The sequence below is a fragment of the Bombina bombina genome, chromosome 4, assembly GCF_027579735.1.
Source record: "Bombina bombina isolate aBomBom1 chromosome 4, aBomBom1.pri, whole genome shotgun sequence".
NCBI lineage: Eukaryota > Metazoa > Chordata > Amphibia > Anura > Bombinatoridae > Bombina > Bombina bombina.
The window spans coordinates 861,263,527-861,275,550 of NC_069502.1; the positions used below are offsets into that span (position 1 = coordinate 861,263,527).

Here is a 12,024-nt window from a genome sequence, read left to right on the forward strand (position 1 = left end):
CATTCTTCCGAAAGCTTGTCATCTTATAAATGTATAGTTAGTTCAATAAAAAAGTATCATTGCTCAGTTTTACTCTTCCATGATATACCCAAAATGCAATCTAAGGCCCACACTAGGCTTCTACACATTGCATTGAATAGTGCTAAGCAAGTCGTTCCTCGGAGATGGAAACAGGAGATTACTCCTACGACTGACGAGTGGCTTGCTCAGCTTTCACAAAATATACGACTAGAGAGGTTTCATTACTTCTCCATTAACCAATTGGATTTATATTGCGAGATTCTCTTCCTATGGGAATCCAGACCCCCCAGCTAATTACCAGGAGGACGCAAGATAACCTAACACCCTTGATAGGGGTAAGCCCATACTGTAATTTGAATATCCCTCAGCAAACGTTATTTCACTTCACACAGGAACACGTGTATTTGACCTCTTCTCTTCTTTTTCTTTCCTCTTCCTTTCCTTCTTTTGTCTATGCTTCTTTTTCTTTATGTCCTGCTAAACACTTGCAAAATTCATATTGACAATTCTCTATGTAACCAATATTGATAATTGTTGTTTGATGGCCTTTCTAGTCCATTTCTTATTGTATTATTTTGTTTAACCCACAACAAATGTAAGAACTGAAACACGGGGATTTCGATGATTGCCAACAGACTTATGTTGCGAGTGTTTTATTCTCTGCTTGTAAATGTTTGAAGTTATTTCAATAAAGCTTTTTCAAAACTTAAAAAAAAAAAAAAGTATCATTGCTCAATGCAATACTTTTGTACTTTTGATATCTAAATCTATGGACTAACACAGCTACTTCAATCATACACATCATAGTTACTTTATTGGAACGTTATCGGGGATACAATCCTCTTCATCATCATGCTGATGAAGGGTATTGTATCCCCGAAAACACTCCAATAAAGTAACTTGATTGTTTGAGGAAGTCCTCTGAGTGCAATTTCTTATTGGGATATAGCTTTGTATTTTTGCACCCAGGCAGTTAGCAGCCGGTGGGTCGGTCTGAAGATTGGTTATGTATGTATGTATTTATGTATATATTCAAAGCTGGTTAGTAATTGATCATGGGTATAAAAACCCGCTTCTCAGCCGCTTACACATTTAGACAATGCAACATTATACAAGAAAGTAAGAAACAGACATATACGATAAACACATAACAGTCAAATAAGCACAAAATGATATTTGTACAGTTCAGCATTACGCTTAACATAGTGTCACCTGTTGCAACCAAGTACCATCTGGCTGAATACAATTTACTTGCGGATAATACGTTTTTAAGGCTGCAAACTCATAAATATTTAACAATGTCTAAATAGACTGTAATATATGTACATACTTGATAATCACGCCTAATTTGTAAACTGCATATTTGAATGTATACAGTAACAAAAGTGGGGGCCCATTCTAAAACCCCTGAACACTAAGTGTATATATAATGCAGAGTAATCATTCACTTAGAATACGTAGAAGACTGAATGAAGTAAACTAAATTAAATTAAAAAGTAGAAAAATAAAGAAATTAATATCAAGAGATACTAGTACATTTATTTACACACACACATATATATATATATATACATACATACATACATACATACATACATACATACATATACACATGCCATTGTACAATGTTTAGTTAACAGATACATTTGAATATAAAGTCTAGTCCTTGTGCATAAATCAATGCATAGAAATTGTACCATTCTCACTTTTATATGTATAACTTAGAAGATTAAGTTTCAGAGCATAGCAAACAGCAAAACAGCAAAGTAAATATAAAGTATGTAATATCCTAACCTAACTATAAATTACTTGTTTTATTGCCAACATTTTAACAAATCAAATTCTGAATAAAGACCCTGTGGTATCCTAATCTGTAATTTGAAGATCCAAAAGACACTCTCTTTGTGAGAATATGGTCTAGATCTCCTCCCCTGTCTCTCAGTCTAACCTTTTGAATTATGGTCCATCTTAGTAAATCAGGGGATTTTTGATGTTTATTTTTAAAATGTTGAATAAGAGGTCTGGCCAAACTCCCTACCTTAATATTAGTAACATGTTCATGTATTCTAGTCCTTACTTCACGTGTAGTGAGTCCGGTAAATTGTAACTTATATTGTGTACAGGTTAGTTAACAAATTGCATTTGCCGACCTGCAATATAGAACCTCCCTGCCTGTTGCTTTGCTTTTAAATTGATTCCCTGTAGTTAAAAATTCACAGGCCTTTATACCTGTTCAACCACTGTGTACTGATCTTCTTTCTTTCTTTTACTTTCTCGACTAATCTACTCTCTTTCCTTACCCTTCTCCATAAATTTTTTTTTTTTTTTTTTTTTTTTTTTTTTTCTCTCCCCCTCCCCACCATGTCCTCTCGCCATAGCAGATTCTCGGACCACTCAGTAAGAATAACATCTATTAATGCTAAAGGTTTAAACAACCCAGGTAAACGATCTATAGCGATCAGAGAATTAAATAAATTAAAAAGCCAAATTATCTTACTCCAAGAGACCCATTTTCAGAAAGGTAGGGAGCCACGTTGGACACCTGCGCATTTCCCATTATCATATTTTGCATCAGGCCCGGAAAAAAAAGGGGGAGTTGGCATCCTAATTCATAAATCCCTACCAATACAAACAATCCAAATTATCAAAGACCCAGAAGGGCGTTACATTTTATTAAACGGCACTCTATTTGGCCAATATATCACAATCTTAAATGTGTATGCCCCCAACCAAGCTCAAGGTAAATTTTTCAAAAAAGTCTCCAGTCTCTTATTGGATCATGCCAAGGGAGTGGTCTTTTTGGCTGGAGATTTCAATCTAATTTTCGATCCATGTCTGGATTCCTCGAGGGGAACCTCCACCGCCCCAAGGTCCACTATAAAGGTTGTTAAAAATGCCCTCGATAGTTTAGACATGCACGACATATGGAGAACTTTGCACACAAACGAAAAAGATTACACTTTCTATTCCCCGCCACACAACTGCTACACGCGCATAGATCACATTATGACGGACTCTCATGGCCTCACTATTGCTGAGCAGTGTGTCATTGGTAACATCACATGGTCAGATCATGCCCCTATCACCTGCTCCATTCTCTGGCCGGACTTACCGATTACCAATGGGACCTGGAGACTAGATGACGCAATACTAGACAACCTTATGTTTCTAGGTGAGGTTGAGAAATCCCTAAAAGAATATTTTTCTATCAACGCAGATACTGCTTCCTCACCCATAGTTGAATGGGAGGCACACAAATCAGTGATTAGAGGCCTTTTCATCAAACAAAGCGCTAACATAGCTAAACAATCTAGGGTTTACCACAATACTTTATTAAACAGATTAAACACCCTTGAAAAATCACACAAGCAAACCCCTTCCAATGATGCCCTAACAAAAGAACTGATGACAGTTAGATTAGATCTAAAAAATTTCCTCACTAAAGTGCATCAACGCAATGCGCTACACCTCAAACAATATTACTATGAGGGGGGCAATAAACCGGGGAAAATTCTTGCAAGAACACTGCGTAGAAAACAGTTATCTTCCTATATTCATACCCTGAAACCCAAACACAGCTCTCCGGTATCTAGCAGTAAACTTATAGCTTCAGCTTTCAGAGACTATTACAGAGCACTATATAACATTGAGGATTCCTCTAATACACCAAATACGGAACCAACATTAGACCACATAGAAGAATTAACAAATGAATATTTTGGGGACCTCGGCCTCCCCACCTTAACGGATGAGGAGAAACTAGATTTAGCGTCCCCCTTCTCTGAAGAAGAACTATATCTTGCAATCAAAGACATGCCATCTGGCAAAAGCCCGGGTCCAGATGGTTTTACCCCTAGATACTATAAGCTGCTCGGACAAACACTCACTCCCCATTTACTTAAACTCTTTAATACCCTAAGAGACAAACCTATTTTATCTAGCACGCTTCTCGAGGCACATATTACAGTTATCCCCAAGCCTGGAGAATCAGCCAATTGCCCAGAGAATTTTAGGCCTATCTCGCTAATAAATACGGACATGAAGCTATTGGCTAAGATCCTGGCTAATAGACTAAACAAGTATTTACCAAAATTGATAGCCACGGATCAGGTGGGGTTCATTCCGGGACGCGAAGCCCGGGACAACACCATAAAGGTCCTGCAGTTGATTAATTTTGCCAAGGCCTCACAAGTCCCAATGGTCCTCTTTGCAACTGACGCAGAGAAGGCCTTCGACAGAGTGCGATGGCCTTTTCTGCGCAGAGCTATGACAGAGATGGGCATCCCAGAGTCTTTTTTGAATTCGGCAATGGCCCTATACTCCTCCCCGAACGCTAAAATTCGAGTGAATGGTACCCTTTCTGAGCCCTTTAATATAAGTAATGGCACACGGCAGGGATGCCCATTATCTCCACTTCTTTTTGCTATGTCCATCGAAGTTTTAGCCCAAAAGGTCAGAAACAACAGAGATATCAAGGGAATAGTAGTGGGGGAAAGCGAATATAAACAGGCCCTTTATGCCGATGATGCACTGTTTTCTCTAACAAATGCCGAAACATCTATCCCTGCATTACTCACTGAATTGAACAAATATAGCAAAATTTCCAATTTCCAACTGAACATTTCCAAATCTGAAATTCTAAATATTAACACCAATCCGTCCCATATTCAAACTTTAAGCAACTACTATAATATTCCCATTGCACCGCATAGACTGAAATATTTAGGCATTTATCTATCTCCTTCACCTCAGGATTTATTTAAATTCAACTATAATAATATCAAAAATGAAATAATCCGAGACCTCTCGGTATGGAAAAACAAAAAGCTCTCGTGGTTAGGGAGAATAGGTGTTCTGAAAATGAATGTCCTACCTCGCATTTTATATTTATTTCAAACCCTCCCTATTGTACTCCCTGAAGGATACATAGCTCAACTACAAAGGGCCTTTGAACAATATATCTGGAGTGATGGCAGACCCAGAATCCCTAGGAAAACTATGTATCTCCCTAGAGACAATGGCGGACTGAGTGTTCCTTGTCTACAAATTTACAAACAAGCCATAGCCCTCCAACATATAGTTGAATGGGCACATAACTCAAATGACAAGGCATGGATACTCATGGATAGGCAACTTCTTAAAATTAACAATGTAGCTACATTGGCGTGGTTGCCAAGACAAAAGAGACCAAAAATACTTGAAAGCTTCCATATCACAGCAGGGATTTTATCCGAATGGGACAAATTAATATCTACCAGTACACATATATCCTCAATAGTTTCCCCTCTCACTCCTATCCTGGAACATACTGATCTCCCATATAGTCGTCTAGGCTTCACTAAATTACAACCATACCACCTCAGAGAGGGATCAGTCTCCTTTCTCACCATTGATAATAGGACAAAAACACGCTCTGAACTGGAGAAAGCGCATGGGGAGATTTTCTCCTCATGGCTCCATTACCACCAACTTATGCATTTTATCTCTCACCATAAACATAGGGAGACCTTTGGTAGACAACTCACACTCTTCGAGAACCTCTGTGTCTCGTCGATCCCCCCAACACACCTAATTTCCAAACTCTACAAGATCATTCCCAACTGTGGGGCGGTGGACCTCCCTTCCTACACATACTCCTGGAAAAAAGAATTGGGATATGAGATAGAAGAAGAGACCTGGCTTCAAGCTTTCAGGCTAATTAAAAAATCATCGGTCTCTGCGACGATACAGGAGATTCACCTAAAACTCCTGTGTCGGTGGTATTTGACACCAGCGCGATTGCACAAGATCTTTCCTACACTTAGTAACACATGCTGGAGGGGATGTGGGGGAGAGGGTTCTCTCCTCCACATTTGGTGGTCCTGTCCCAGCTTGCAGGGATTTTGGACGAATGTCCTTACGGAGATTTCAGATATCCTTGGGATTGTAGTTCCTTACAGCCCAAGCACCATTTTATTCCTTGATCTCCCTGGGTTGGTGGGGACGGGTAAACAACCACTACTCCTAATCATGCTCACCGCAGCTAAGAAGCTCATTCCTAAACATTGGAAGTCCATGACGACACCCTCCAGAGATGAGTGGAGGGTAGCAGTAGCTGACCTTCTCTCCTTGGAGAGATACCACTATTTAAAAACACACCAGCTAGAGGTCTTTGAGATGATTTTAGCACTATGGCAGAGAAAGATATAATCTATATAAAAATAGTCATGGTCTAAAATTTCTTTCTTCCCACCCCCAGTCTTTTTTTTTTTTTTTTTTTTTTTTTTTTTTTTCTCCCTCCTCCCCCCCCCTTCCCATCACTTACTCAATGGCTTTTCCTTATTTCTTCTTCTAACTTACCCTTTACTATTACCCATACTCTTTCTTTTTACTAAATCTGACAACTATGTGATGTTCATCCTTAAAAAATTGTAAAAATTTAGCAACACTGTGAGAAAGGATTAGTTATCACCTTGGTACTGAAGTAATGATTATACTTTCTTATGTTTACTTATCTTTTCACAGAATGGACAATTTTGGTAACTGCAACTTATAATATATAACAATAACCTGTATTGTACTTTTTGATTGTGAAAATTTGTTGCCTTGTTGTCTTATTCAATATCTTAATAAAACTTCATTTAAAAAAAAAAAAAAAATTCACAGGCCTTACAGGTATGGTTACTGCATTTGTATACCCCATTACTAGATAGCCAGGGCCCCACTTGGGGTTTCATGTTGGGGAGCTCTGTTGGAGAGACCATATTCCCTATGGTTTTTGCTCTCCTACATGAAAACCTACATCCCTTGGATACTGTTAATGCTAAATCATCCTCTGCCATTAGAAGTGGCAGGTGCTTTTTGACTATTTAGCAAATAGTCCTATTGTTCACTGTAATTGGTTACAAAGGTTACCCCCTTCATGTATCTGGCTTAAAGTGAAGGTAAACTTTGAATGAAAGCCTTTTTTAAAAAAAAAAAAATACAATTAAAAACAGGGGCACTTTCATTCATCAAAGTTTAGAAGGCAGCCGTTTTGATTAAAAACTTACCTTTGTTTTTTTTCATAGTCAGAGCAGCTTCCCCCACCTGGAGATCCTCTCTTCACACATTATCAATGACTAATTCAGCTTCCTCCAATCAAGCTGGATTAGTCATTGATGACGTGTGAAGAGAGGATCTCCGTGTAGAGGAAGCTGCTCTGGCTGTGCAAAGAAGAGGTACGTTTTTAATCAAAACGGCTGCTTTGTAAACTTTGATGAATGAAAGCCCGTTTTTTAAAAATACTATTAAAAACAGGGGCACTTTCATTCATCAAAGTTTACCTTCACTTTAATCTTTTTTGTGTCCTCTCAAAATATCTTCTCTTCTTATCGGTTTAGATTGTTCTCTCATATTGGCCACCATAGAGGTATTTAAGCTTTTAGAGGTCAATTGTCTGGTTAAACAATCTGCGTGTACATTAAAGTCTTCCATATTCAAGCAAGTCCTCCTAACACAGAAAAATTATTCTTTCGCCACTGCACTGAACACTGCGTAAAGAATTGCCAGAAATGGGTTTCCTGTATAATTCTGTTTTAATAGTGCCCGTGTTAAGGCCTGTAAGCATCACATCAAGATAGTCTATTGTACCTTTCGAAACCTCTGAAGTAAAACCGATTCCCAGTTCATTATCATTTAGATGGTTAACAAATTGCTGTGCTTAATCCTCATCACCCTTCCAAATTAATAGAAGATCATCAATATAGCGCCTATAAAAGGCTGTATTGCTCTTGAAGGGGTTGCTATCTCCATAGACGTGGGACAGCTCCCACCAACCCATGAACAGGTTGGCATATGAGGGCGCAAATCTGGCCCCCATTGCTGTCCCACATCTCTGGAGATAGAATTTACCCTGAAATGAAAAATAATTATGGGTCAGCAAAAATTGTGTTACACTCAAAATTAATTTTGCAATGTGCAGGGCTCCAACCTGGATGTCTTTCCAAAAAGAATGTTATTGCCTCTAGCCCAAGTTCATGACGAATAGATGAATATAGGGCTCTTACAACTATAGTAAGCCAACATGAGTCTCTATCCCAATTAGTATATGACATCAATGTTAGCAGTTCTTTGGTGTCCCTTAAATATGAGTATAAATACTCAACCAGGGGGGTGTAAAATCTCATCAAGCCACCCCGATAGAGCCTCAGTGAGTGAACCAATTCCACTCACTATCGGTCTCCCAGTTACATTTATCAAAGATTTATGAACCTTGGGAAGGTGATTAAATACTGGTACTCCATGCTCAATGTCAAACAATTGATGTTTTGATAATATTATTACACTCATGCGTAGTGGATATCTGCTCTGAGGGGCACCTGGATGGGATACGTACATATTAATTTCCCCTCTCACTGGTGTCGTGCCGCCCCTTCTCCCCCCTCCTCTGAAATTTCTCTGGGTAAGGGGAAAACCTGATCCAATTAATTTGCTTCTCCAACATCATAGTTTAATCTTCCCTTTGTGCACTGTCAGTGTATTTGCTGTTAGGGTATGCTCTACCTGTATTCTTTAATATGAGTTCAATGTGTGTAACGCCCTGTTTAGGTCTTGCGCTCTCCAAAGACACCCCTGTTGGGGGAGTCACACTCTACTTTACATTGAATTACTCACTTAACTCCTCATCACCACCTGATGCAGATTACTCCCCTAGGGATTCTGCCTCACTTTCAGAGACGGCCACTGTCACTTTATCCCTAGATTGTGTGTTTCTATTTCCATTTCTCCTTCTATTCCTTACCCTAAAATTAAAGGAACTATCCCCTTGGTACCCTGTATGTCTGACAAAGCTTCTCTGTTTCCTGTTCCAAATGTATACTGTATTATTTTGCTAATCTGAAAGATCCCTAATAAACTTAGGTCTTTAGCTTCTGCTACTGATTTTTGTAAAATTGCATCAAACGTAGAGTAATCTTTACAATTGTTACATCTTCTGTTGTATTGTACTTATTTGTGTTTTAGTGTTATCTAATTGTACTTTTTTATACATTATAATCAGTTTGATCAATTTTAAAGAACAATCTGTGAGTATCATTCCAGTCTTTGGTAAAGGTACGGTCTTCTGTAGTAAAAGTAGGGAAATTATTAATTCTTAAACCCCTTGGGATCATGCCCAGGGTATAGTATTGTCTCAGTATCCCAATGTCCCAGCTGGCTTTCTTCTCTTTAATTAATAAAATCTCCATTTCCTCAAGCAGTTGGCTTAATGAAAGCTGTTACGTATTCAATGATAAAATGCTTTCTAGTTCATATAAGTTACTGTCTCGCTCATCCACTGTTTTCAAAGAGTAATATGTACATTCAACTATGTGTATGTATCCTCCAATCCTTTATCCAAAATTTCGGCAAACAATGGGCTTTTCAGCCTTACACAGAGGTAAAAAAGGTATGCCTGTACACCCGTATTGAAAATCCACACTTAAAGTGACAGTCTACACCAGAATTTTTATTGTTTAAAAAGATAGATAATCCCTTTATTACCCATACCCTAGTTTTGCATAACCAACAGTTGTATAAATACACCTTTTACCTCAGTGATTATCATGTATCTAAGCCTCTGCAAGCTGTCCCCTTATTTCATTTCTTTTGACAGACATCCATTTTAGACAATCAAAACTGGCTCACTGGAACTTCGTGTGCGTGAGCACAGTGTTATCTATATGACACACATGAACTAGCACCCTCTAGTGGTGAAAAATGTAAAAATGGCCTGAGAGAAGGGGTGGCCTTCAAGGGCTTAGAAGTTAGCATATGAACCTCCTAGGTTTAGCTTTCAACTAAGAATACCAAGAGAACAAAGCAAAATTGGTGATAAAAGTAAATTGGAAAATTGTTTAAAATTACATGCTCTATCTGAATCATGAAAGTTAATTTTGGACTAGACTGTCCCTTTAAAAAATACCCCTGTATTCAGGCTGGTGAGCTGGTCTGTATATACTCAGAGAAGGGGAGATTGAAACCCTTTTTTCTGTGATTGTTACAGCCACTTGTATTGCACGATCATTTGGTGAATAGCATTGACTGCCTTTTAGGGATTCTCACTCCCCGTGGACTGGAGCGTATTAAGGTATACACACATATACTATTTAAGCCAACTAGCCAGAAGGTGTTAGTCCAGTAATGATGATGACTTAATTTAGTTATAAATATATTGTTGAAACTTTTATTGTGTTGGCGACAGACCTGAAGACAGGGGTGTACTTTAAAGGGACAGTCAACACCAGAATTTTTGTTGTTTTAAAAGATAGATAATCCCTTAATTACCAATTGCACAGATTTGCATAACCAACACAGTTATAATTATACACATTTTACCTCTGTAATTACCTTGTATCTAAGCCTCAGCAGACTGCCCCCTTATTTCAATTCTTTTGACAGACTTGCATTTTAGCCAATCAGAGCTGTCTCCATGGTTAATTCATGTGCATGAGCTCAATGTTATCTATATGAAACGTGAACTAATGCTCTCTCGTGGTGCATTTAGATTAGAGGCAGCCTTCAAGGTCTAAGAAATTAGCATATGAACCTCCTAGGTTTAGCTTTCAACTAAGAATACCAAGAGAACAAAGCAAAATTGGTGATAAAAGTAAATTGGAAAGTTGTTTAAAATTACATGCCCTATTTAAAACATTAACTTTTTTTTTGGACTTGACTGTCCCTTTAAGTATGTGGGTAATGTGTCTGAGGGATGCAGAGTACAGGTGAGTGTACATTTGTGATGTGTATGAGGGGTGCATGGCACAAGTGAGTGTATGTGATGTGACTGAGGGATGCAGCATCCAAGTGAGTTTACTTGTATGATGTGTCTGAGGGGTGCGTGGACCAAGTGAGTGTATGTGAGGGACGCAGGTCACAGGTGAGTGTAATCTATCTGGGATTCAGGGTACAGGTGAGTGTATGTGTGTGTCTGATATTACAACTTCATTGCACTGTGCTAAAAAGAAGAAATGTGACAATATTTACATGATCTATGCAGGTGATGTTAAGACGGAAGTCACACCTAATGCTGAACAAACAAATGATCTGTATGTAAAGTGTCATTTGGAAGCTGTGAAGCAGGAAATCAGTGACAATATCAGTACAGGTGAGTGATGTGTCTGAGGGATACAGATCATCTGCCCCACTAGGCACAGGGAGGATTTTATTAGGGAGGGGAGAGAGAGAGATTTTAGAGCTATCATCTCTTTTCAGTTAAACACATAGATGAAAATGCCCCTGTTATTTGTAGGTGATTGTGATATAATTTATGTAGAAATGAAATCCAAGTCTAAATTATTAAAGAAAAAAAATAATAATATATTTTTGGCTGAACTTTTACATCCCTTAATATATCCGACATGTTCTGTAATATCTCTGTGTTACATTCTCCCTCACTAGCAACACTTGCTAACATAATTAGAAATCCATAGATAGACCATTGTAATACATGAAATTATTGGGAGGTGAATTACATCCAGTTTAATAGGTTCATATTGATCAATGTTTCAGCTGTAGTTTATTTGAAGGAGAACAATTATTACCTTAATAATAACAACAAATGTAATAGTTTTATTGAACTAAAAGAATACTTAATTACTTTAAACTGTTGCGGTCACGTGACTGTCCTCCACGCTTCGCTCCACGGCTTTCTCTGTCAGCCGAGAGAAAAGCGGAGTGTTTAGTAGGCTGTAAAAGTTGTTAGCTGACCAGGATCTGTGTTTTATAGCTTGTGATCGAGTCTTCAATACTTCAGCTAGTGAGACATTTTCTGCTGGTCACCGGAGCAGTACGTCCTCAGCAGAGCTGAGGGATAGAGGTGCCAGTTATTTTTTAAGTAATCGTCTGGGATCCTAACGATATTTTTCTTGAGTGTATACAACATATTTTGTTTGTTTTTTGGTTTATGAATCTTTAATTAGTTGGCCTTCTGTCTCTCAGGATAATGTTGTCCATACCATGCCTCAGCTTTCTCCTCAAACGTCCCAAGCTTTAGCAGTTTCACAT

The 12,024-nt window shown here is 38.3% G+C and overlaps 1 protein-coding gene across 1 annotated transcript in view; it reads left to right on the forward strand.

Annotated features, from left to right (window-relative positions):
- The window catches only part of LOC128657323 (zinc finger protein 484-like), a 69,081-nt gene that overhangs the window by 32,006 nt on the left and 25,051 nt on the right, over positions 1 to 12,024 (forward strand). Inside the window, exon 8 of the mRNA XM_053711625.1 lies at positions 11,018 to 11,125. Coding sequence (XP_053567600.1) covers positions 11,018 to 11,125 — 108 coding nt within the window. The remainder of the gene's footprint in view (positions 1 to 11,017; positions 11,126 to 12,024) is intronic.